Below are 27,318 nucleotides of genomic sequence, written 5' to 3'. Positions count from 1 at the left end.
AGGGGCCTCTCAGCTCACCTCAGAACGCCTTCAGCTCCACGGAGCAGCGAGCGGGCTGCCTCGCGCTCTGCCCTGAGGGTCCGAATAGTCAGAGCTGCGGGTACCGAAGCGCCGGAGTCGCTCAGGAGCTAAGGAGCGGCCATCCCTCTCCCGCCTTGACCCTTAACCGCGTCCTCTCTAAGGCCCAGGCGCGGTCCAGGCGGCCGCGCGCTCACGAGCCCGCCGCTTGCGGCGGTCACGCGCACGCACGCTCGTGCGCCCGTTCCCTGAGAACCCGGAAGTGCGAGGGAGAGGCGAGCCACGTGGGTGGAGCTGGAGCGCAGCTCGCATGGGGGAGTCTATCCCGCTGGCAGCCCCGGTCCCGGTGGAACAGGCGGTGCTGGAGACGTTCTTCTCTCACCTGGGTATCTTCTCTTACGACAAGGCCAAGGACAATGTGGAGAAGGAACGAGAGGCCAACAAGAGCGCGGGGGGCAGCTGGCTGTCGCTGCTGGCGGCCTTGGCCCACCTGGCCGCGGCAGAGAAGGTCTATCACAGCCTCACCTACCTGGGGCAGAAACTAGGTACCTCCGCCCCGCCCCCCGTGCCCCTTGAGGAAGGAAAGGGAGTATATTCCCCCATCGGCAATGGCTTGGGTTCCCTGTCTCTGTCACTCTTAGCCGCAGGCTCAACTCCGCACTCCCAGGTCTCCTCCCACCGATCCCGTCCTTCCCTCGGCTTCCACAAACCCCGCCCACCGGCCTCCGCGGCAGATAGATTGGCCGTCCGGGTGGATGTTGTTTGCAGGGCTGTGCTTCAAACTGATGGCAGTATCCATTTTGCTTATGCATGGATTGGTGCCATAAATGAGAAGTTAAACTCTATGTCCTCGCTCTCTAACCAGTGACACTGCGGCGAGAGGAGCAAAACTTGGCAATACAACCTAGTTAGAATTCATGAACACTATTGTCTGGCTTCTTAAGGCCCCAGAGAGTTACAGGTGGAGTCCTACCCCCTCTTCGTAGACCCACAATAAATATCTAACGAATGAAGAGAAAAATGAATGCTGGACAGGAAAGGCAAGAAATATGCCTAACACTAACAAGAGGGGCCTTACAGGGAAAATGGTAAACACTCTTATCATCCCATGATAAATCTTGCCCCTGAAAATAAGATGCAGGAGCTGATTAAGCTGATTTTCACTAGTAGAAACAATTAGTATGAGTAAATCAGAAGGAAATAATATATGTGAAAGCCAAGGGCTATACATACGAAGTATTACTACTTATAATTACCAATATTATGAATCCCAGAGCTTTTAGAGTTGTTTTAGTACTTTGGCGTATTTTAGACCCTTTAATATCAGAGGCACAGGGTCTGGTATGAATGAAGGACACATAACAGTATAAAATAGAAGTGTACAATTGAGTGCAGATTCCAGTTTGAGTTTCTCCCCCCCAGTTTCCTTGTATTGCCTGAAGGTGACCATGTACATCTTGCTTTCAGTAAACACTCAAGGGGCAGGGCTTTCTGAGATCTTAACTGTGCTTTAGCTTTTCAAACAATAACTTGTTATTTAGTGTGTTGACTTACTGGCAACAACTAGTCAGGTAGTTTCTTTCACCTTGTGTAATTTTTCCTCCTTTTCTTACAGTGGCACTTCTCAGAGATTTACAATTGCTCTTGCAGTGTTATAATTCCCCTTTCTACAGATTGGCAAATTGTGTGCATGCAGTTGTGCGGGTAGGTGACAGAGCCTATACCAGAATACCTACCTTTGAACTGTCAGATTGTGTTTGTGTCCAAATGATTTATAAAAATTGTAGATGTAGTATAATTTACAGTTATATATTAAATAATTTACATATTATTATGTATATATGAAAATGGGGAGGATTCTGGCGTAAAATTGAAGGTGGGTAATTTTCTTGCAGTTTTAGTGTTTTTAGATTCCCCCGCCCCATGAAGAATGGTGATTGATCCCAGTGCCGTGTTTCTTATGTTTTTTTCTTTTAGTTCACCTATGAGGATTTGATAACCTGTGGCCTCACTCCCCGGAAAAATATCTATGTAATACAATTTTGCATGTAATCTGAAAGGGTTCACTTGGATTTCCTAAAGCCTATGTATAGACCTCAGTTAAGAAATCTATTCTAGTTTAAGTTGTATGTGCCTGGTTTTAGGTGCCTGGCTGTGCCTAAGAACATGCACAAGCCCATCACTGTCTCTGACTTGGGTTCTCTGAAGTGGCCCTTATTATGTAAAGCGATTAGTTCTGCACAGACCCCAGCTTGCATGGGTGAGCCTGAGGGCTGTGCTTTGAAATTGATCCACGGAGCAATTTACACTGTGAAACATGCTCAGGCGCTGTTTAGGCTCCCAGCTGATCTGTCACTTCGGTGTAAATGTTCTGAAAATGGCATGTTTAATGCCACATAGCTTACTCTCGTGTACAGTAAATGTAGGTTCCAGATGTAAATTTTTAGCTTTGCAATTACCTTACCGTTTTTTGATACTGGAATGTTTGTGATATCAACGTGCTTACAATATGACTTCATGATTATTGAATTGACTCTCCGTTTTCTTAAAAACTTGGGAAAATTTTTGTGTTGCTACTTAAAACAGTCCCATGTTCGTCAACTACTTTGCTATTTAGAACATTTATATGGTTTTCTTTAAAAAGGCAAAACAAAAAGTTTATGTGTATTTTTTAAACATGTAGAAAGCACGGTTTTAAAAAGTGAGTCTTTTTGACTTCACTTTTGTGACTGGTGTTTATTGAAGACCTTGGCAGTGAATCCTGATTATAGATGCAAGTGTGGGACTTTAGACAAAGAACAGACCTGACAGGGAGCCTTCTGTTCCTGTCTTGGCTCAGCTGAAAAACTTTGGGGTCAACCCTTATCTTGGAGCCCTCTGTTTACTTTGAGGGGAGAATATATCTATTTGGGGAAAGATCAGTGATTAAAGTATGCTGACTCAATACCTGCAGAGGACTTTAGAAGGTCATACTTTTCTCCCCTTTGTTTCATTGCTGGAGAGTTTCCTCAACATCTGGTGGCTGGAAGATACCATGGTAGAAAATGACTTAACTTGAGAACTGATGTTTAAAGAGTATCATTAGCAAGAAGTTGTGGAATAAAATATTCAATTAGAAGTGCAAAACTTTAATATACTCATTGCTTGAAATTTCATAATGTGAGATAGACTGTTGAAATCTTGAAAAATAATGAGCATTCATAAAACGAGACTTCCATGGAAACAATTCAAAATAATCATATTTTGTAAATTCAAAAAGCTGAGACAAGAAGTCTGGTGTCTCTGATTCCTTATTTCCCAGCATGAAGGAAGGCCACTCCCCATTGGATATTCCTAACCAGGGTAGTCACCAAGTAGGCTTGTGCTCCTGAGAGCTTTGAGAAGAGAGACATATTTAAAACAAATGCGTTGGTGGTCTCTCCCTTCCTTAAAGTGTCAGGTAACCTGGTTTCACATAGTAGTAATGGATGTTTATTGATAAGCTTTAAAAGGTATTCTTTATATTTATACGGTGTTTCCACACCCCCAGGTAAGGGTAATCTAATGAAGGAAGGTATCCATTTTTCACCCAGAGTTAAAATTTTCACCAAGTTCACCTTGTTTAACAGCAGAAGTGAGTACACAATTAAGGTCACCTAGCTATCTATCAAATAGCTAGCTATTCTTTTTACAGTACTTGAAGCTCCCAATTTACCACAGAGTTGCAGAAGGCAAACTCTGTAGTATTGAGAGCTTCTTTTATCAGTTATAAATGGAAGGGGAAGGGATTAGCAGTATTGATTATGTGCTTTGCTCCAGGTGTGTTACATACCAAATGTTATTTCATTGTGTCTTTTTAGTTTCATGTTAAAACAACAACTAAGGCTCAAAGTGGCTAAGGTTAAGTCCCGTGCACATCACACAGCTTGTAAATTTGGAAGCTGCGATTTGGAACCAAGTCTTTCAGACTTCCAGAGCTTTTAAATTTTACTTGGTACTCTTGCTACCTTCGTAACCTAAGAGATTTTGTCTTAGACCTGGGCACAGAGGTCCATTTATTTCATACTATCACTTTACAAAATCTGCAAAGCTAGACTTAATATGGGTGGAGAGGAAAGGCAAACCTTCCAGGATACAGTGCTGTATGGGATGTTGGTGTCAGGGTCAATCCACCTTCACCATATGGTTTTTGCTGCTATTAGTAGGAGAAATGATGTGAATGCTAGTCAGTCTGGGCAGTATATTGGAGAAAACGCTTTTTCAGTATCAGCAGTTTGCCTGTGAAATCAGTAGTAGTAGGGTGACCAACCCTATAGGTTTGCCCGGAGTTGCGGGGGTTTTCAGGACATGGGACTAAGGGTTTCCTGAGAAGCTAGACTTTCAGTACTAAAACCTGGAAAGTCATGGGTAAACTGGGACAAGGTGGTTGCCATAGTGGTAAGGGATATAAGATTCATTTCTTGAAATGCAAACTGGGCAATGAATTGTGAAATGTTTCATTCATTAAGAGGACATTTTACAAATGCCTTGATAAGTAATTTATACTCCTAATTGGTATGTTTAGAACAGTAACTCATTCATTAAAGCATTCTATGAATATCAACAGAAAATTTAAAATATCATTCATCTCTGAGAGTTTTATATATTCCTAAGAATTACTGTTTTAAACCTGCCCTGTTGCTTTTTGTTCTCCTAATGTTTTACCTCTGACCTTTGGTGGGGTACAGAATTGCTTAAGAAAACATATATGAAACTGGCCCCATAATTATTAGAAGCATAGTTGATCATGTATTAATACAGAAGTAAAGAAATAATGTCTATGCCATTTGAACCTTTTTGGTTGTTGAAAAGAATGTATGTGGCCTTACTTTTTGGCTGATTTTCTTTGGAACCCCTGAGTTACAACATGAGTTACAGCAGCAGTTATTTATAATTGCTTCCTACTGTTTTTTTTTTTTTTCTATTTTCTTTTCTTTCTTTCTTTATTTTTGGCTGCTTTGGGTCTTCATTGTTGCGCATGGGCTTTCTCTAGTTGCGGCGAGCTGGGGCTATTCTTCGATGCGGTGTGCGGGCTTCTCATTGCAGTGGCTTCTCTTGTTGCGGAGTACAGGCTCTAGACGCGTGGGCTTCAGTAGTTGTGGCCCGCGGGCTCTAGAGCACAGGCTCAGTAGCTGTGGCACACGGGCTTAGTTGGTCCGCGGCATGTGGGATCTTCCTGGACCAGGGATCAAACCCATGTTCCCTGCATTAGCAGGCGTATTCTTAACCACTGCGCAACCAGAGAAGTCCCACTTCCTATTCTTAATAATTCACAATATGGTGCTTATTATGACAAAAACTGTACTGTCAACCTTGTTAAGAGCACTAACAGTCCCTTTGTTCCCCTGGGATCCCAGTAGTCCGTGTTTTCCATTTTCTCATACAGCTTGAAAGGAAAACGCAACTCCAAAGCAGAAATAAAATTTTCTGATTTACCAGGAATAACAACAGTGTTTCGTAATTGGGTGTTCTCTTTTGTTTTAAATATCTTTATGTGGAAGGAGGACTTTTTAGATCCAGGTTGATGTCACTTGCAAGGTTAATCATCCTCTGAATTAGATCTGAATCCTCATTGAAGTGGGCTGGGGGAATATTGGTGCATGAATAAGGAAATTTTTTATTTGAATTTTATTTGTTTTTTTATATAGCAGGTTCTTATTAGTTATCCATTTTATACATATAGTGTATATATGTCAATCCCAATCTCCCAATTCATCACACCACCACCCACCACTTTCCTCCCTTGGTGTCCATACGTTTGTTCTGTACATCTGTGACTCAATTTCTGCCCTGCAAACCGGTTCATCTGTACCATTTTTCTAGGTTCCACATATATGCGTTAATATACGATATTTGTTTTTCTCTTTCTGACTTACTTCACTCTGTATGACAGTCTCTAGATCCATCCACATCTCTACAAATGACCCAATTTTGTTCCTTTTCATGGCTGAGTAATATTCCATCGTATATATGTACCACATCTTCTTTATCCATTCGTCTGTCGATGGGCATTTAGGCTGCTTCCATGTCCTGGCTATTGTAAGTAGTGCTGCAATGAATATTGGGGTGCATGTATGTTTTTGAATTATGGTTTTCTCTGGGTATATGCCCAGTCGTGGGATTGTTGGGTCATATGGTAATTCCATTTTCAATTTTTTAAGGAACCTCCATACTGTTCTCCATAGTGGCTGTATCAGTTTACATTCCCACCAGCAGTGCAAGAGGGTTCCCTTTTCTCCACACCCTCTCCAGCATTTGTTGTTTGTAGATTTTCTGATGATGCCCATTCTAACTAGTGCGAGGTGATACCTCACTGTAGTTTTGATTTGCATTTCTCTAATAGTTAGTGATGCTAAGCAGCTTTTCATGTGCTTCTTGCCCATCTGTATGTCTTCTTTAGAGAAATGTCTATTTAGGTCTTCTGCCCATTTTTGGATTGGGTTGTTTGTTTTTTTCATATTGAGCTGCGTGAGCTGTTTATATATTTTGGAGATTAATCCTTTGTCCATTGATTCATTTGCAAGTATTTTCTCCCATTCTGAGGGTTGTCTTTTCATCTTGTTTGTAGTTTCCTTTGCTTTGCAAAAGCTTTTAAGTTTCATTAGGTCCCATTTGTTATTTTTGTTTTTATTTCCATTACTCTAGGAGGTGGATCAAAGCAGATCTTGCTGTGATTTATGTCAAAGAGTGTTCTTCCTATGTTTTCCTCTAAGAGTTTTATAGTGTCCGGTCTTACATTTAGTTCTCAGATCCATTTTGAGTTTATTTTTTATTTATTTATTTATTTTGCGGTATGCGGGCCTCTCACTGCCGTGGCCTCCCCCACTGTGGAGCACAGGTTCCGGACGTGCAGGCCCAGCGGCCATGGCTCACGGGCCCAGCCGCTTCGCGGCATGTAGAATCCTCCCAGACCAGGGCACGAACCCGTGTCCCCTGCATTGGCAGGCATTCCCTCAACCACTGCGCCACCAGGGAAGCCCTGAGTTTATTTTTGTGTATGGTGTTAGGGAGTGTTCTAATTTCATTCTTTTACATGTAGCTGTCCAGTTTTCCCAGCACCACTTATTGAAGAGACTGTCATTTCTCCATTGTGTATCCTTGCCTCCTTTGTCATAGATTAGTTGACCATAGGTGCATGGATTTATCTCTGTGCTTTCTATCCTGTTCCATTGATCTATATTTCTGTTTTTGTGCCAGTACCGTATTGGCTTGATTTCTGTAGCTTTGTAGTATAGTCTGAAGTTAGGGAGTCTGACTCCTCCAGCTCCGTTTTTTTTCTCTCAAGACCGCTTTAGCTATTTGGGGTCTTTTGTGTCTCCATACAAATTTTAAGAATTTTTCTTGTAGTGCTGTAAAAAATGCCATTGGTAAGTTGATAAGGATTGCATTGATCTGTAGATTGCTTTGGGTAGTATAGTCATTTTCACAGTATTCTTCCAATCCAAGAACATGGTATATCTCTCCATCTGTTTGTATCATCTTTAATTTCTTTTATCAGTGTCTTATAGTTTTCTGCATACAGGTCTTTTGTCTCCCTAGGTAGGTTTATTCCTAGGTATTTTATTCTTTTTGTTGCAGTGGTAAATGGGAGTGTTTCCTTAATTTCTCTTTCAGATTTTTCACCATTAGTGTATAGGAATGCAAGAGATTTCTGTGCATTAATTTTGTATCCTGCAACTTTACAAAATTCATTGATTAGCTCGAGTAGCTTTCTGGTGGCATCTTTAGAATTCTCTATATATAGTATCATGTCAGTGATAGTGACAGTTTTACTTTTTCTTTTCCGATTTGCATTACTTTTATTTCTTTTTTTTCTCTGAATGCCATGGCCAGGACTTCCAAAACTATGTTGAATAATAGTGGCAAGAGTGGGCATCCTTGTCTTCTTCCTGATCTTAGAGGAAATGCTTTCAGTTTTTCACCATTGAGAATGATGTTTACTGTGGGTTTGTCGTATATGGCCTTTATTATGATGAGGTAGGTTCCCTCTATGCCCACTTTCTGGAGAGTTTTTATCATAAATCGGTGTTGAATTTTGTCAAAAGCTTTTTCTGCATCTATTGAGATGATCATACGGTTTTTATTCTTCAATTTGTTAATATGGTGTATCACATTGATTGATTTGCGTATATTGAAGAATCCTTGCATCCTTGGGATAAATCCCACTTGATCATGGTGTATGATCCTTTTAATGTGTTGTTGGATTCTGTTTGCTAGTATTTTGTTGAGGATGTTTACGTCTATATTCATCAGTGATATTGGTCTGTAATTTTCTTTTTTTGTAGTATCTTTGTCTAGTTTTGGTATCAGGGTGATGGTGGCCTCACAGAATGAGTTTGGGAGTGTTCCTTCCTCTGCGATGTTTTGGAAGAGTTTGAGAAGGATGGGTGTTAGCTCTTCTCTAAATGTTTGATAGAATTCACCTGTGAAGCCATCTGGTCCTGGACTTTTGTTTGTTGGAAGATTTTTAATCACAGTTTCAATTTCATTTTTAATCACAGTTTCAATTTCATTACTTGTGATTGGTCTGTTCATATTTTCTATTTCTTCCTGGTTCAGTCTTGGAAGGTTATACCTTTCTAAGAATTTGTCCATTTCTTCCAGGTTGTCCATTTTATTGGCATAGAGTTTCTTGTAGTAGTCTCTTAGGATGCTTTGTATTTCTGCAGTGTCTGTTGTAACTTCTCCATTTTCATTTCTAATTTTATTGATTTGAGTCCTCTCCCTCTTTTTCTTGATGAGTCTGGCTAATGGTTTATCAATTTTATTTATCTTCTTAAAGAACCAGCTTTTAGCTTTATTGATCTTTGATATTGTTTTCTTTGTTTCTATTTCATTTATTCCTGCTCTGATCTTTATGATTTCTTTCCTTCTACTAACTTTGGGTTTTGTTTGTTCTTCTTTGTCCAGTTCCTTTAGGTGTAAGGTTAGATTGTTTATTTCAGATGTTTGTTGTTTCTTGAGGTAGGATTGTATTGCTATAAACTTCCCTCTTAGAACTGCTTTTGCTGCATCCCATAGGTTTTGGATTGTCATGTTTTCATTGTCATTTGTCTCTCGGTATTTTTTCATTTCATCTTTGATTTCTTCAGTGATCTCTTTGTTATTCAGTAACATATCATTTAGCTTCCATGTGTTTGTGTTTTTTACGTTTTTTTCCCTGTAATTTATTTCTAATCTCATAGCGTTGTGGTCAGAAAAGATGCTTGATATGATTTCAATTTTCTTAAATTTACTGAGGCTTGATTTGTGACCCAAGATGTGATCTATCCTGGAGCATGTTCCGTGCGCACTTGAGAAGAAAGTGTAGTCTGCTATATTTGGATGGAATGTCCTTTAAATATCAATTAAGTCTGTTTGGTCTATTGTGTCATTTACAGCTTGTGTTTCCTTATTAATTTTCTGTTTGGATGATCTGTCCGTTGGTGTAAGTGAGGTGTTAAAGTCCCCCACTATTATTGTGTTACTGTCCATTTCCTGTTTTATAGCTGTTAGCAGTTGCCATATGTATTGAGGTGCTCCTATGTTGGATGCATATATATTTATAATTGTTATATCTTCTTGTTGCATTGATCCCTTGATCATTATGTAGTGTCCTTCCTTGCCTCTTGTAACATTCTTTATTTTAAAGTCTATTTTATCCGATATGAGTATTGCTACTCCAGCTTTCTTTTGATTTCCATTTGCATGGAATATTTTTTTTCCATCCCCTCACTTTCAGTCTGTATGTATCCCTAGGTGTGAAATGGGTCTCTTGTAGACAGCATATATATGGGTCTTGTTTTTGTTTCCATTCAGCGAGCCTGTGTTTGTTGGTTGGACAGGCTCCAAGCAAATGGCTAATCCATTCATGTTTAAGGTAATTGTCGATATGTATGTTCCTATGACCATTTTCTTAATTGTTTTGGGTTTGTTTTTGTAGGTCCTTTTCTTCTCTTGTGTTTCCTACTTAGAGAAGTTCTTTTTTTTTTTTTTTTTTTTAAATAAATTTATTTATTTATTTTTGGCAGTGTTGGGTCGTCGTTTCTGTGCGAGGGCTTTCTTTAGTTGCGGCGAGCGGGGGCCACTCTTCATCGCGGTGCGCGGGCCTTTCGCTGTCTCGGCCTCTCTTGTTGCGGAGCACAGGCTCCAGACGCGCAGGCTCAGTAGTTGTGGCTCACGGGCCCAGTTGCTCCGCGGCATGTGGGATCTTCCCAGACCAGGGCTCGAACCCGTGTTCCCTGCATTGGCAGGCAGGTTCTCAACCACTGCGCCACCTGGGAACCCCCTAGAGAAGTTCTTTTAGCATTTGTTGTAGAGCTGGTTTGGTGGTACTGAATTCTCTTAGCTTTTGCTTGTCTGTAAAGTTTTTGATTTCTCCATTGAATCTGAATGAGATCCTTGCTGGGTAGAGTAACCTTGGTTGTAGGTTCTTCCCTTTCATCACTTTAAGTATATCATGCCACTCCCTTCTGGCTTGTAGAGTTTCTGCTGAGAAATCAGCTGTTAACCTTATGGGAGTTCACTTGTGTGTTATTTGTCATTTTCCCCTTGCTGCTTTCAGTAATTTTTCTTTGTCTTTAATTTTTGCCAATTTGATTACTCTGTGTCTTGGTGTGTGTCTCCTTGGGTTTATCCTGTATGGGACTCCCTGCCCTTCCCAGACTTGGGTGGCTATTTCCTTTCCCATGTTAGGGAAGTTTTCGGCTATAATCTCTTCAAATATTTTCTCGGGTCGTTTCTTTCTCTCTCGTCCTTCTGGGACCCCTATAATACAAATGTTCTTACACTTAATGTTGTCCCAGAGGTCTCTTAGGCTGTCTTCATTTCTTTTCATTCTTTTGTCTTTAGTCTGTTCCATAGCAGTGAATTCCACCATTCTGTCTTCCAGGTCACTTATCCGTTCTTCTGCCTCAGTTATTCTGCTATTGATTCCTTCTAGTGTAGTTTTCATTTCAGTTATTGTATTGTTCATCTCTGTTTGTTTGTTCTTTAATTCCTCTAGGTCTTTGTTAAACATTTCTTGCATCTTCTTGATCTTTGCCTCCATTCTTTTCCAAGGTCCTGGATCATCTTCACTATCATTATTCTGAATTCTTTTTTCTGGAAGGTTGCCTATCTGTACTTCATTTAGTTGTTTTTCTAGGGTTTTATCTTGTTCTTTCATCTGGTACATAGCCCTCTGCCTTTTCATCTTGTCTGTCTTTCTATGAATGTGGTTTTTGATCCACAGGCTGCAGGATTGTAGTTCTTGTAGTCGTTCTTCTGCTGTCTGCCCTCTGGTGGATGAGGCTCTCTGGGAGGGACTGGTGGTGGGTAGAGCTGGCTGTTGCTCTGGTGGGTAGAACTCAGTAAAACTTTAATCCGCTTGTCTGCTGATGGGTGGGGTTGGGTTCCCTCCCTGTTTGTTGTTTGGCTTGAGGCGACCCAACACTGGAGCCTATCCTGACTCTTTGGTGGGTCTAATGGCGGACTTTGGGAGTGCTCACCCCAAGGAGTACTTACCAGAACTTCTGCTGCCAGTGTCCTTGTCCTCACAGTGAGACACAGCCACCCCCACCTCTGCAGGATACCCTTCAACACTAGCAGGTAGGTCTGGTTCAGTCTCCTGTGGGGTCACTGCTGCTTCCCCTGGGTCCCGATGCACACACTACTTTGTGTGTGCCCTCCAAGAGTGGAGTCTCTGTTTCCCCAGTCGTGTCGAAGTCCTGCAATCAAATCCCACCAGCTTTCAAAGTCTGATTCTCTAGGAATTCCTCCTCCCGTTGCCAGACCCCCAGGTTGGGAAGCCTGACGTGGGGCTCAGAACCATCACTCCAGTGGGTGGACTTCTGTGGTATGTGTTCTCCAGTTTGTGAGTCACCCACGCAGCGGTTATGGGGTTTGATTTTATTGTGATTGTGCTCCTCCTACCATCTCACTGTGGCTTCTCCTTTGTCTTTGGATGTGGGGTATCTTTTTTGGTGAGTTCCAGTGTCTTCCTGTTGATGATTGTTCAGCAGTTAATTGTGACTCTGGTGCTCTCACAAGAGGGAGTGAGAGCATATCCTTCTAGTCCACCATCTTGAACCAATCTCCTGGGTAAGGAAATTATACACAGGTCCACCACTACACTGAGTTGTACCAGCGTTAATTTACAGTGAAATTATGAATCACAAGATATTTAAATCCAAATCATAGAAGTCAGAGAACATGGTAGATGAAAGCTCATTGAGTTCAGCAGTTTAGATTCTTTCCTTTTGGATGCTGAGAGGTGTTTTGTACTTGCAGTTTCTCTACCTTACCTGTCATGTGCTTATGTCATTTGTCTACCAGGGGGCCAGTCTTTCTTCAGCAGGAAGGACTCCATCCGCACCATCTACACTTCCCTGCATAATGAGCTAAAGAAGGTGGTGACTGGCCGTGGTGCCCTAGGGGGGACCGCACCTCACGTGGAAGAGCTCCTTTCCCACCTGTCCGAGCAGCTCTGCTTCTTTGTTCAGGCTCGGATGGAGATTGCAGACTTCTATGAGAAGATGTACACCCTCAGCACACAGAAGTTCATCAATGCCGAAGAGCTCGTTGGCCTTTTAGACACCATCCTCAAGAAATACAGCTCCAGGTCAGTGTAGGGGAGGAGGGAGGGAGGAGTGTGGCAGCCTCACAATCCCACAGAGTCTCAGTCTTCCCCACACCCCTGCGGAAATCTGTGATGGAATAACTGTGAAGGAGAAATAGTTGTATTACATTTTATACACATTAATTAATCAACAGGTATGCATTAGACATCTTCTTTGGGCTTAGTTAACACCATACTGGATGGATGCTTCTCTGAGCAGTAGCAAAAGGTCGAGAATGAAGTAATCCTTAAAGGTTGTATTGTAACTGGTTTTTCTGCTTATGAAAGAATTCACACAACAACAAGAGAATTGTATATCACGTAGTGTGACTTTTTAATAAATCACTATTCAAATAAATGTCCCTTTCAAAGTCATCATCTTGGTGAGTTATCCACTTGATTCTTCTGATGGAGCCATTACTTAACATGTGTAGGGAACTCCTTTATAATTGCTTTCAGCACCTGTCGCATAGTTTTGATTTTGTCTTAAACTTCTTTGGTGCAGGCAGGCATCTGTGCTTTAGAGCAGGGCATGTTTTTTTGGTAGTCAAAAAGATATTTGTAGCCAGTTTAATTTTTTTTGAAAAGATGTTGATCAACTGGAAAAAATTTTTTGAAGGAAATTGCTGCTTATAAAGTGAGACTCGTTATAATGTATTGCTCACTGCCTGGCCCAAAAAGCAGTTCCAAAAGAATTTGAGTAGTGTTGTGAACATCATTGACTGTGAATGACTCAGTTTTATTTTTGGTCCTTGGAGCCTTGCTTAGAGCCTTGCACATAGTAGGTGCTCAGTAATTTTATGACGAATTAAATGGAAAGTGATGCTAATCATTAGAGAAACACAAATCAAAACTGCAATGAGGCAGGTATCACCTCACACCAGTCAGAATGGCCATCATCAAAAAATCTACAAACAGTAAATGCTGGAGAGGGTGTGGAGAAAAGGGAACCCTCTTGCACTGTTGGTGGGAATGTAGATTGATACAGCCACTAAGGAGAACAGTATGGAGGTTCCTTAAAAAACTAAAAGTAGAACTACCATATGACCTAGCAATCCCACTATTGGGCATATACCCTGAGAAAACCATAATTCAAAAAGAGTCATGTACCACAATGTTCATTGCAGCTCTATTTACAATAGCCAGGACATGGAAGCAACCTAAGTGTCCATCAACAGATGAATGGATAAAGAAGATGTGGCACATATATACAATGGAATATTACTCAGCCATAAAAAGAAATGAAATTGAGTTATTTGTAGTGAGGTGGATGGACCTAGAGTCTGTCTTACAAAGTGAAGTAACTCAGAAAGAGAAAAACAAATACTCTATGCTAACACATGTATATGGAATCTAAAAAAAAAAGAAAAAAAAAAAGGTCATGAAGAACCTAAAGGCAGGATGGGAATAAAGATGCAGACCTACTAGAGGATGGACTTGAGGACACAGGGAGGGGGAAGGGTAAGCTGGGATGACGTGAAAGAGTGACATGGACATATATACATTACCAAATGTAAAATAGATAGCTTGTGGGAAGCAGCCACATAGCACAGGGAGATCAGCTCGGTGCTTTGTGGCCACATAGAGGGGTGGGATAGGGAGGGTGGGAGGGAGATGCAAGAGGGAAGAGATATGGGGATGTGTATATATGTATAGCTGATTCACTTTGTTATAAAGCAGAAACTAACACACCATTGTAAGGCAATTATACTGCAATAAAGATGTTAAAAACAAAAAAACCCAAAAAGAGTCATGTACCACAATGTTCATTGTAACACTGTTTACAATAACCAGGACATGGAAGCAACCTAAATGTCCATCGACAGATGAATGGATAAAGAAGATGTGGCACATATATACAATGGAGTATAACTCAGCCATAAAATGAAACGAAATTGAGTTATTTGTAGTGAGGTGGATGGACCTAGAGTCTGTCATCCAGAGTGAAGTAAGTCAGAAAGAGAAAAACAAATATCGTTTGCTAACACATATATATGGAATCTAAAAAAACAAATGGTTCTGATGAACCTAGGGGCAGGACAGGAATAATGACACAGATGTAGAGAATGGACTCAAGGACACAGGGAGGAGGAAGGGTAACCTGGGACAAAGTGAGAGAGCAACATTGACATGTATACACTACCAAACATAAAATAGATGGCTAGTGGGAAGCAGAAGCATAGCACAGGGAGATCAGCTCGGTGTGACCACCTAGAGGGGTAGGATAGGGAGGGTGGGAGGGAGACACAAGAGGGAGGAGATATGGGGACAAATGTATATGTATAGCTGATTCACTTTGTTATACAGCAGAAACTAACACAACATTGTAAAGCAATTATACTCCAATAAAGATGTTTTTAAAAATTAAAATAAATAAATAAATGGAAAGTGATGACTTTGAAGGATGCCACTCCTTTGGATGTATGAGGTCAGATATGTTTGCTTAAAAAAGAAAGGCAGATATATTCATTTATATTCCCAAATTAAGCCTAATACTCATCTGATTAATGGACTGGGGGAAGTAGGCTAAGAGAGATTAAAAGAGACTTCACAGAGGAGGTAGAATCTGAGAAGACTTTTAAGGGCAGGTAGGATTTTGAAAGAAAAGGCAGGTAGAAAGGATAGGTTCTTCCATATCTGTGACTCCACATACAGAGATTCAAAGTATTGAATATATTACCTACTAAAATATGTTACCTCCTAAAATATATTACATACATTTTGTAATATATTTTACATGTGTATATTAGTGGACCTGTGCAGTACAGACCCATGTATGTCATTCAGGGGTCAGCTGTATTCTAAATTTTTATTTATTTTTAGTAGGTAATATATGAACATGGCTCAAAATTTATGAAGTACAAAAAAATGCAGTAGTGAAAAGTCTACCTTCTGCCCCTGTTCCTCAGCTACTTAATTTCTTTCCTAGGAGTCAACGAATGTTAACAAGTTCTGTCATTCTCAAGAGATAGTTTATGCATATAAATACACACATTTCCTTTTTTTAAACAAATTTTACATGTTTACAGATTTTTTTTATCTTTGGAAATTTTGTTTTATTTCTCACTCAAATCTGATTAGTATATGTTTTCTTTTAATAAAATCATTTTTTTAAACCAAAAACTACAGTACAATTGGAGCTGTGATTCTCAAGAGGAAGAGATCTTATGTGGTGATTCCCAAATGCTAACGTGAAAGTGTTTTGCTGAACCATTTTGGGAGCTTAAGAAAAATACCGTTGCCTGAGCCCTTCTTCTTTCCCAAGAGAGTAACATTCAGTGATTTGGGGTTGGGTGCCTAGAAACCTGTCTGTTTTAAAAGTTCCCTGTGATACTGATACATAAGTCTGCAAGAAAAATTGGATAAATAAGGAAAAGATGCCAACATTAGGATATACTGGTTATTGAACCTTACCAATGTGTGTGCAAGTGCCTGTGTGTATGTTGTGTCATAGTAATGAATGGTTATTACTATATAATTGTTTTTATTTTATTAGATTTGTGACCTATCATCTTTGAACCTTCTTTGAAACATCCCACTTCTCAGAGGCCTGGGAATTTCTTCCATTGCAGTAGCAAAAGCCCAGGTTTCATTCTTGAAGATCTTAGGGCAGTACTTGGCAGTACCCCTTATCCTGCTGAGTGGATACTGATGGAGCTGGCTGTAAATCACATATGGTCAATAGGTGTTTTCAGCTATTGTCTCCATCCTCCACCAATGCTACCTTTGTCTACTTAATAGGGAATTAATGATCACAGACACATCCTAGCCTAAAAATTATCTACAGTAGAGGCTTTGGGTTAATTTGAACAACATAAATTCTTTAGTTTAGAATTTCTGAAAAGTTGAAATTCTGTATACTATATTCATTTTCTTTGGGAAGTGAAATTATTTTAGATATAAATTAACGTGAGTTGCCCTTTGCTTTCAGAGATGAAGGGGAGTCATATTTTGTTTTTCTCCTCTGGAAGCCAGGTGTGCTCAGAGTAGAATGGTGTTAAAGGTTTCCTCTTTTGGCAAACTTATTACATTATTAAGCAAATGTAAATTGGTTAAGAATCACAGTCATTTGTGATGCTGCATTTCCAATTGAATAATTAACATTAATCATTTGAGTTTTCATTGTGTGCCCTTTAGAAGAAAAAACATGGATTAACTCATGCAGGGTCAGGGTGTCTACTATTCCTTGAATACTTTTGAGGAGAAGTAGAACTTGGGTTTTTATTTCCAAGGAATTATCAGTGGAACATTTTTTGATTCAGTAGAATTTGTTTTGAATTTATTTACCTGTTTTGTACAGTGGACATAAAAGAAAATTCTGGCTTATCTTTCTATTTCATGGTTAAAACAAAACTCGAAGATAGATTATAAATGCAATTTAATATATACTCTCCTAAATCAAGAAATTTTAATTGAAGTATAGTTGATACACAGTATTATATAAGTTTCAGGTGTACCGTATAGTGATTCACAATTTTTAAATGTTATACTCCATTTATAGTTATTATGAAATATTGGCTGTATTCCCTGTGTTGTATCATATATCCCTTTTTTTTTTTTGGCCATGCCGTGCAGCACGCGGGATCCTAGTTCCTTGACCAGGGATCAAACCCATGCCCCCTGCAGTAGAAGCACAGAGTCTTAACCACTGGACTGCCAGGGAAGTCCCATATATCCTTGTAGCTTATTTTAAATATAATAGTTTGTACCTCTTAATCCTCTCCCCCTATATTGCCCCTCCCCCTTCCCTCTCCCCACTGGAAACCACTAGCTTTACAACATGATTTTTAAGAAATAATTTTTTTAAAGAAGTCAGCAATTATTCATTCTAGACAGCTTTTAAAAATCCATCTGGTGTGGCAATAATATTCTATTAAATGATTTTTATTCTTTAATCATAATTTTATAGCTAGGATTTAAAGAGCATTTTTTTAAAAACTGAGTTACATAAATTTCTGTTTGCATTTTAGGAAGCACATTTTTTTTGATCTGAATGCTTCAAATGACAGAATTCTCACCAAGGGCAGAACAGTGATTTATTTAGTCTTTATGCCCTTTTTCCTTCAAAAAAAAAGATTCATGATGATAAGACTGTTAATGAAACAGTTAGTTGCATGTGTGTAGTTCAACAAGGTTAACTGTTGCCCACTGAAAATTTCATAAGCAAAACCAGCAATAGTACGATTTCTGTAGGACGCGTTCTACTCTAGGTATTTGACTCGCCTAGATCTTAACAGTGGAGACTCAAGGGTTTCTGTGATCTTGCCCCATCCCAACTTTTCAAATTACCTAAGGCCCATCAGATGCCTTAAATTGCACTCAAACTCCTAGTAAAAAGGAAGCAGCTTCAAAGAGAAAACTTTGAGGATTTTAAGCAGAAGCCAAAAAAAACAGTCCATAATCTAATGTATTCCCCATAAGGAAATTTGCCATTTCCTACCTTGGGTCCTGTTACTTAGTTTGCTTAGAATGTCCTCCAATTTGTAGGGGAGGAAAAAATATCTTTTTCCTTTACTCTTCTAAGTATCTCAGCTGAGGGCCCTTTAACAAAAGACAGATTAACAAGAGAAAAGCATACAAATGTATTTTAATATAGGTTTTATGTGGCATGGAGCCTTCTAAGGAAATGAAGACCCAAAGAAGTTGTTAAACCTGTGTTTTTATGCTAGATGTGATGAAGAGAGAGAGTTGTGGAAAAATGTGCTAGGATGAAAAAAGGCATGAGCTAAGTGTACTAAACTGGGGGAAACAGCGAGGCCCGTTCAGATTTCTCTCTGTGACCTTATGTCTTTGGAGATAAGGATGCTCCTTTCCTCAGGGTACAGGGAGGGAACCTCTTACATGAGGGTTTTATGATCTGCTTCAGGAGAGGGTCAGAAAGTCCTTCCTGCATATGTCATTTCTCAATGTTACCTGCATATGTCATTTGTCAAATTCATTCAGCTTAAAATAGTCAATATACCAAGATGCCATATTTTGGGGTAGCGTGTTCTGAACCTCGTCAAGTTCTATCATGTGTCAATTAGCTGTTGCCACAATTATTTTGTATAACAGACTACCCCCAAAATCACACTTTCGGGCTTGCAGGTCAATTGGGAGTTGTCTGACGTAGGCTGGGCTTAACTGGGTAGCTCTGCTGAACACTGTTGGTCTCATTGGGCTTGGCTTATTGCTGTGAGTTTTGGGCTTGGTCAGCTACACGTGTGTTCGTTCTGAGCCCAAGATTAGAGGGGAAGCAGCTACCCAGTGATGACGCCCAAGTGCCAAAGAACAAGCCCAGTCAAGCTCATTTGAAGCCTTTGCTTGCATCAGATCTGTTAACATCCCTTTGGCCAAAGCAAGTCACATAGCCCGATCCATGGTCCAGGGGTGGGAAAGTACACTCTACCTCTGGTGGGAGAGGCCGCAGAATCACACAGCAAAGGGTGTGGAATCAGGGGTGGTTAAGAACTGGGGCCAGAAATTTAAGCTCTCATCTTCACGTGGCTAAATCCTACCTGTTCTTTAAGCTTTATGACTCAGTTGAAATCCTGTCTCCTCTATGACCTGCACAACCTTTCAACCAAAAGGAATTGCTCCTTTTTCTAAACTGTTAGTTGATTTGTACCCCTCGTAAGAGATGTATTACTTCCTGCTTATAGCCATTATAAATACCTCCTTCTACCAGGGGAGGTCCTGTAGGGCAAACCTTTGTCTAATTCATCTTTATATCCTCAATGTAATTATATCTAAAAACTAGTATAGTGATTGTTTTAAATGAGATTATGGATTTTTTAAATGTGGTGAAATATACATAACATTTACTTCTTTAACCATTTTTAAGTGTAAGTTTTTGTGTGTTTTTTGGGGTTTTTTTGATTTTTTTAAATTTTATTGTTTTGTTGTAATAAAACATACATAATATAAAATTTATCACCTTAACCATTTTAAGTGTGCAGTTGAGTGGCATTAAGTACATTTACAATGTTGTGCAACCATCACCACCATCCATTTCCAGAATTTTTTTTTTAATCATCCAAACAGAAACTCTGTACCCATTCAGCAATAACGGCCTATTCTCCCCTCAGCCTCTGGTAACCTCCATTCTAATTTCTGTCCCTGTGAAATTGCCTCTTCGGTGTCTCTCATACAAGTGGAATCATGTGACATCAGTCCTCTTGTGTCAGGCTGATTTCACTTAGCATAATGTTTCCAAGGTTCATCCATGTTGTAGCATGCATCAGTACTTTGTGTTTTTTGTTAATGGCTGCATAACGTTTTGTTGCTTAAATGTACAGTTTTGTGACATTCATATATTCACATTGTACTACAGTTTTATTTTTAATTGGTCTTCTGACTTCTCACATGCATGGGACCTGCATACTTCTTTTGGAAGGAACTCCTTGATGGAGATTTGTGAAGGAGGGAGTGTGTGCTGGAGCTCCCTTCCTCTCTCTCTCTTTTTCTGTCTTTCTTTTTGGCTTTTTTTGGAGCAGATGTTCTCTGCAAATAGTTGTCAATTTATTCTGTATTCAGGCTCTTTCAAGCTGTATGTTTTTGGATTACAACAATTTAACAGACCCCACTACGGTGTGAGATGTGAATAGGTATGAGGCACAGAGTGGGAATGGGAAAATGATACAACATAATGCTAATCTCAGAGTCTTGGCAGAATAACATTAGCATGAATTTTTAGCTCTTCTTACGGATGAAAAGTAGCTTCGGCATTCACATTCATCCTAATAAATGTTGAACATTTAAACACTTTTCCGTATATGTATACGGAAGAGCTTGTGCAGAATTCTTTCTAAAGGTTTGTACAGAGAAGAGAATTCATATTCTTTCAAGAGAACATTGGATATAAATGATGATTTCCAGCTGGAAGCAGAAACATCACTTTGAGTATTGTTATTTGTGGTAGAATGAAACCATTTTCCTCTTACTAACAGTCTTACTGTGTTCATAGCTCCTTGGCAGATTTTCGTGATATCCATGATTGTAGAATCTGGTGATACTTAAGGCTCATTAAGTGTCAAGTTGCCTAAAGGCTAAGGTGGTAGGAGCATTTCACAGAATGCAAAGATTCTGAGACATGCTATAGTGTGTGTGTGTGTGTGATAGGCTTTCTTTTTCTTTTTTTACAAATTTATTTATTTTTGGCTATGCTGGGTCCTTGCCACTGCGCGGGCCCTCTCCAGCTGTGACGAGCGGGGCGCCACTCCTCGCTGCGGTGCGTGGGCCTCCCATTGTGGCGCCTCCCCCCACCGCGGAGCAGGGGCTCCAGGCGTACGGGCCTCAGTAGTTGTGGCTCCTGGGCTCCAGGGCGCAGGCTCATTAGCTGTGGCGCACGGGCTCAGCCGCTCCGCGGCATGTGGGATCCTCCCAAACCAGGGCTTGAACCCACGTCCCCCGCATTGGCAGGCGGACCCCCAACCACTGTGCCACCAGGGAAGTCCCGTGTTAGGCTTTCTTAACGTTTACTTCAAAGCATGTAATGTTTGAAGAGTCCAAATTAGTTAATTAATTGAGTACATGAGCTAGAGGATTTGAGATCTGGTTTATCTTTCTGATTCTTTGAGTGTATTATTAGACTACACCTCCCACCCATGTTTTAGCTTCCGTATCTTGAAGGATGTTGATTGTAAAATACCAGTAATAGAAAAAAAACAATGTGTTATTGTTATGTGACTAGCTACATCCTATTTATCACATGATAATCAGTTTCTATCATATAATATCCAACCTAGTTTGGGCTCTCTTAATCATAATCCCATTTGTTTAAATAGATTTTTTTAAAACTCTAGATATACTTGTGATGATTTTTTTTTTCCTAATTGTTTAATTGATAACCAGGATTTTCCTCTTCAACCAGGGCCAAAACAGATGTGTAAGAATCTTCTGTCTCATTGACAGTGAAGCAATTAAATTACATGGGCTCAGGCCTGTAAATCATCTCCCATGGTGCCTGGGGCATATGATATGCTTGGGAAATGCTAGATCTTGCCCACACCTTCAAAATGGGATCACTTGCTAAGATAATTCCTGAAACCTCTGCAGATCCTTTGGAACTTGAGGAAGAGTGTAAGGGCTTCATGTAGGCTCCTTGAGAAGGAGGTGCATCAGGCCAGGCAGACACTGAAACTCCCTGGGCATTTCTCAGAAGAAAAAGATGAGCAAGAAAGTTCTAAGTGGTCCATACAGAAAGGACTCTCCTCATCCAGTCCTTTGCCACACTTGATATTAGCCAAAAGGCTGAGAAGCGATAACCATTCCATCTCATTGTTACAGAACTTCATATAGGTCATAAACAACAGAGTCAATGAGGCAGAAACTAGGATTCAAATCTTCACATAGTTACCACATTTACCGAGTTTCTACTACGTGCTGCGTGTTTGAGAGATAGAGTGAAGGAAGAACGCAGCTTTTACTTCCCCTCAGAAGGGGCTCAAAGCAAGGGTGACCCTGTGCCCCAGTTTGTCTGATAAGTTATACGATTAAGCTACAAAGGGGAAGACAGGTATTAAGAAACTAGAGGATATAATTAGAGGGCCTGACCTAGTCTGGGGGAGGACAAAGAAGACATTTTGAAGGAAGTGACTCTGAAGAGGAGACCTGAAGTAGAAGTGTTGATGGAAAAGGCTCAGGCTGTCACTGGCCTCAGGGTCTTTGCACGTGCCCGTTATCCCCTCTGCTGGGGAGAGAGGACCTTCCCACAGCCTGTCCCCTTCCCGCTCAATTTACTAGACAAGTGAAGTAAAAACTGTTTTACAAACAGCAGGTAGCAGTCCATGAGTCATAAAATTAAGTTAGTGAGCAGTAATCTAATTAAAATATATATATTGGGCTTCCCTGGTGGCGCAGTGGTTGAGAGTCCGCCTGCCGATGCAGGGCACACAGGTTCGTGCCCCGGTCCAGGAAGATCCCACATGCCGCGGAGCAGCTGGGCCCGTGAACCATGGCCGCTGAGCCTGCGGGTCTGGAGCCTGTGCTCTGCCAACGGGAGAGGCCACAACAGTGAGGCCCGCGTACCACAGAAAAAAAGAAAAAAAAAATATATGTAGTTAAATATCAAGAGTACATTGTGCATAGTAAGGGTAAATGTGAAATTTTAAAACCTTTTATCTATCGATGTATGCACTTCATCACAATATAAAGTATTTCTTACTGTAGATCATGGTCAAAATTTTTAAAAAACATTTTGTCTAGAACAAATAGAAATGAAATTATGCTATTACCCTAACCTTCTCTGGTATACCATCGCATTTCTAGTTATTTAATATATGGAGAAAGTGAGAAGAATGAGAATGTGGCTCAAGCTGAGGAGGGACCAGGTGTTTCGAGGCCTTGTAAGCCTTTTTAAGGATTTTAGATTTTATCCTGAGATAAATGGAAAGTGGTTGAAGTATAAGATTTTTTAAATTTAGCCACGATTTTGTTTTTAACTGTGATTAAATATGAAGGGAATTTGAGGACTAGAAGTGAGTAAGGGCTTTCTGATAAATGTTCTATTCCTTTATTTTTTTTATTTTTTGGCTGTTTTGTTGCTGTGTGCGGGCTTTCTTTAGTTGGGGTCAGCCAGGGCTACTCTTTGTTGTGGGGTGTGGGCTTCTCACTGCGGTGGCTTCTCTTGTTGTGGAGCACGGGCTGTAAGCACGTGGGCTTCAGTAGTTGTGGCACGCAGGCTCAGTAGTTCTGGCTCTTGGGCTCTAGAGCGCAGGCTCAGTAGTTGTGGTGCACGGGCTTAGTTGCTCCGCGGCATGTGGGATCTTCCCAGACCAGGGCTCGAACCTGTGTCCCCTGCATTGGCAGGTGGATTCTTAACTACTGTGCCACCAGGGAAGCCCTATTCCTTTAATAAACATTTATGGATTGTATACTGTTTCAGTTGGTTTATAGTCTCTACTCTCATCTGCAAAATAGGTTTCCTAATACCTTTTGGAGTTACTGTGAACATTAAATAAGTTGATATGTGTTATGTACACATTTAAGAGATGTTTTAGTGACCTTTTATTTGCCTCTTTAGGACCACACCCTGAAAATAGGTTGTCTTGTTTTGTCATACAATTCCCAGAATAAATAAAATAAGTTAAGAAAGACCTATAGTGGGAATTCTCTGGTGGTCCAGTGGCTAAGACTCGGTGCTTTCACTGCCGTGGGCCCGGGTTTGAACACTGGTCAGGGAACTAAGATCCCACGAGCCGTGAGGCGTGGCCAAAAACAAACAAACAAAACAAAACAAAAAACCTTGGTGTTTTTTGTAAGCTGTAAGAAAGACTTACAGCTAATTCAGTTTCTCTGTATTTGAACAGAAGGTAGTGGCTATTCTCATTTTTTGTTTTTTTTTAATGTCAGGCTATTTCCACAGGAGACTATGGTGCTGATGTAATTCTGATATGACGAAGTTATATCAGAATGACCTTTTAAATAAATCAACATGGAATCTTTCCATCTTTCCTTCCCCCGCCCCCAAACATAGTATTAGTCTGACCACACTGTGTTTTTTTGAGGATAGAAAGTGTCATTGTGGGGTCACATTTCCACTCATTTCTTCCCCCTTTAGATTTCACCACCCCATCCTCAGCCCTCTGGAAAGCAGTTTCCAGCTGGAGGTCGACGTACTGAGTCATCTCCTGAAGGCCCAGGCTCAGGTCTCCGAGTGGAAGTTCCTCCCGTCTCTGGTTAACTTACACAGCGCTCACACCAAGCTGCAGACTTGGGGCCAGATCTTTGAAAAGCAACGGGAGACCAAGAAACATCTGTTTGGAGGGCAGTCCCAGAAGGCCATTCAGCCCCCACACCTTTTCCTTTGGCTGCTGAAACTCAAAAACATGCTTCTTGCCAAATTTAGCTTCTACTTTCACGAGGCACTGAGCCGACAAACGACTGCTTCAGAAATGAAAACGCTGACTGCAAAAGCCAACCCAGACCTCTTTGGAAAGATTTCCAGCTTCATCAGGAAATACGACGCTGCCAACGTGTCCTTAATCTTTGACAACCAGGGTTCCGAGAGCTTTCAGGGTCATGGCTACCACCACCCCCATTCCTACAGAGAGGCCCCAAAGGGCGTGGATCAGTATCCAGCCGTGGTATCTCTGCCCAGCGACAGGCCTGTCCTGCACTGGCCCAATGTCATCATGATCATGACAGACCGCACGTCCGACCTGAACAGCTTGGAGAAGGTGGTCCACTTCTATGATGACAAAGTTCAGAGCACCTACTTCCTTACCCGCCCAGAACCCCACTTTACCATTGTTGTCATTTTCGAGTCAAAGAAATCTGAAAGAGACTCCCACTTTATTTCCTTCCTTAGTGAGATCTCACTTGCCCTTAAGAACCCCAAGGTTTTTGCTAGTCTGAAACCTGGATCCAAAGGTTAGCAGGTGATTTGTGTGAAAGGCTTTCAAGACTGGAAATTGTGTTCTTAATTGCTCTGACGATCTACAGTGGTCTGTGATTAGAGTTTCCATCCACCTGTGCTTCTTTCAGATCTAAATTAAAGACACATTCTCCCTAATTGTGTTGCACCCTTTATAAGCAGTTAAGGCCAGCTCAGTTACATATCCAAAGAGTAAGCTAGGTGAACATGGCTGCCGGTCTCCGTGGTACAGCAAGGTACTTTCGGCGTTTTCTCCTTTTTTTCCTGTATTTCATGTAGATTAATATTTATTGGCCCTTGATTTTTCTTTCCAGATGTTTTATATTATTCTAAACGTTGTGTTCCAGTGCAATTTCAAATGCCCTCTCCTTTCTCCCTCTTTCTGGATGAGTAATTGGGATATGATATTAAACGGCTTTTTTAGAATCAAGGACTGTTTTCTAGCTCATAAGTTAGCAAATTAACATGAAACTAAGTTTTGTTATCAACAAATTAATATTTTTGATGCCAAAATTAGGGTCTTGGTGAGAAATTTCTATCAGTTTGTGAAATTGTAGGTGAATCAGAGTGGTAGCCTAGCATTTGTTTTTTAACAATTCCGAAGATACTCATGGCAACTTTAATAGCAGTGGTTTCTTTTGAGGTGATCTACACACCTAGCTGCGTTTGCTTTTCCCCTTATAAAGTTTCAATTTTTCTCTCTGTTTTAAAGTTAGCATAATCCATTAAGTGGGGTTTCTTCCTTCTTCAAAGTATAATCTGCTTGGCTCTCTATCACCTTTCTGCTGAAATGTATGTTCGTGTTTGGCTCTATTCCCTGGTTATTTTTAGGCTGAAAAATCAGGCCATCTTGGTTTTTCAGCCACTTTTATGCAACTTAGCCTACTTTTATAAAATCAAAATGGAGGTCTTGATACCTTTTACTTGCTAAAAATCAATTGTGCATTCAAAAGACCTCTTCGTAGTTGAGTCATCAACCCCGCAGTTAAGCACATCTGAACTTGGGTTTCATGCCTGTCTCCTCCACATTATTTTTAGAAGCAGTGATACATCTTAACACATGCTTCCTTAACACTTTCCTTCAGTAGGTGTTCATGGGGAAGGAGATAGGTCAGTAAAGCCATAATGGGCTGTGGAGACCTTCACTACTAGGTTATTGATTCAGAATAAAAATAAGCCACAAAGACTAATTGAGTTGTAACTATTTGATAGTTCATTCAAAGCTTGTGTGCAGCGTAATGATCAGAGCAGTCCTGTTTTTCATGATTGCACGGAGCCACTGTTTTTACTGGGCGGCCATAGCAGGCAAGCTGGCAGCATTGGCAGAGACCGGAGAGCCCCTTTGAGCCCATGTAGGAGGCCTGCCCACCTCAGCCTGGACTCCCTGGTGGAAGAGCCCACTGGCCTATTTTCTGGGGAGAACATGTGTTTTTCTTTTCTTTCTTTTTTCTTTTTTTTTTTTTTTAAGTCATGATTTGTAAAAAGCCAGTTTGCTTTAAATAGAAAGTAGTGATTTACCTCTGCATTTTATTCACTCAGGTTCTATGAAAATCTGGACCGATTTTACAACATTGAACTTACATAAAAAATTGAAAACAATTGGAACTAAAAAGTCAAGTCATTTTTCCTCCCTTTTGTGTTTTGCTGAGAAGCTGAAAAATATTCCTTGGTGTTCATGTATTTTTTTTCCCTAGGTAAAACCACCATTAGCCTTAATGATAGGGTCTCCTGTACCTAAAAGAAATATGCTTCAGTGGAACGTGGAGGCGAGTGTAAATAAAACATATATACGATATTTAAATAATTAGCCCTCGCCTAGAACATATTTGAATTGTATATTTATTTTTAAACATATTTTGGTTCAAGCCAAGAAACAAAGTCATTTTACTCTGAGATTTGCCCTTTAAAATCAGTAATGGGGCTTCCCTGGTGGCTCAGTGGTTGAGAGTCCGCCTGACGATGCAGGGGACTTGGGTTCGTGCCACGGTCCGGCAAGATCCCACATGCCGCGGAGCGGCTGGGCCTGTGAGCCATGGCCGCTGAGCCTGCGCATCTGGAGCCTGTGCTCCGCAATGGGAGAGGCCACAATAGTGAGAGGCCCGCGTACCAAAAAAAAAAAAAAAAATCAGTAATGAAATGATCTATAAAGTCTGTGCTTTGCTAACTGGAAGAGTACATCCTCATATTTTCTGCAGACTGCTTGCTTTGAAATATATTTCTAAACCACAACTTGATCGATGTTTATGGGTAACCAGGAGTGTAGTGAACACTTATTTGCTTGCCAGCAAGGCCATCAAGGAGTGTTCATTTCAGGATGCTGTTTGGACACCGAGTAAATTTTACGACTTTG

The 27,318-nt window shown here is 40.6% G+C and overlaps 1 protein-coding gene across 1 annotated transcript; it reads left to right on the top strand.

Annotated features, from left to right (window-relative positions):
- On the top strand, positions 1 to 26,740 carry KICS2 (KICSTOR subunit 2). Its single transcript, XM_022571632.3, has 3 exons — positions 1 to 563; positions 12,331 to 12,616; positions 24,153 to 26,740. Exons 1-3 carry the CDS (start codon positions 329 to 331, stop codon positions 24,967 to 24,969), a joined length of 1,338 nt encoding a protein of 445 aa, XP_022427340.1. The 5' UTR covers positions 1 to 328; the 3' UTR covers positions 24,970 to 26,740.
- Positions 26,741 to 27,318: the final 578 nt, after the last annotated feature.

The sequence above is a fragment of the Delphinapterus leucas genome, chromosome 11 (assembly GCF_059928025.1).
Source record: "Delphinapterus leucas isolate spDelLeu-1000000601 "Yukka" chromosome 11, BTC_Dleu_Yukka2, whole genome shotgun sequence".
In the NCBI taxonomy this organism is placed as follows: Eukaryota; Metazoa; Chordata; class Mammalia; order Artiodactyla; family Monodontidae; genus Delphinapterus; species Delphinapterus leucas.
The sequence above is the reverse complement of the archived record's forward strand: the minus strand, read 5'-3'. Positions and strand labels throughout refer to the sequence as shown.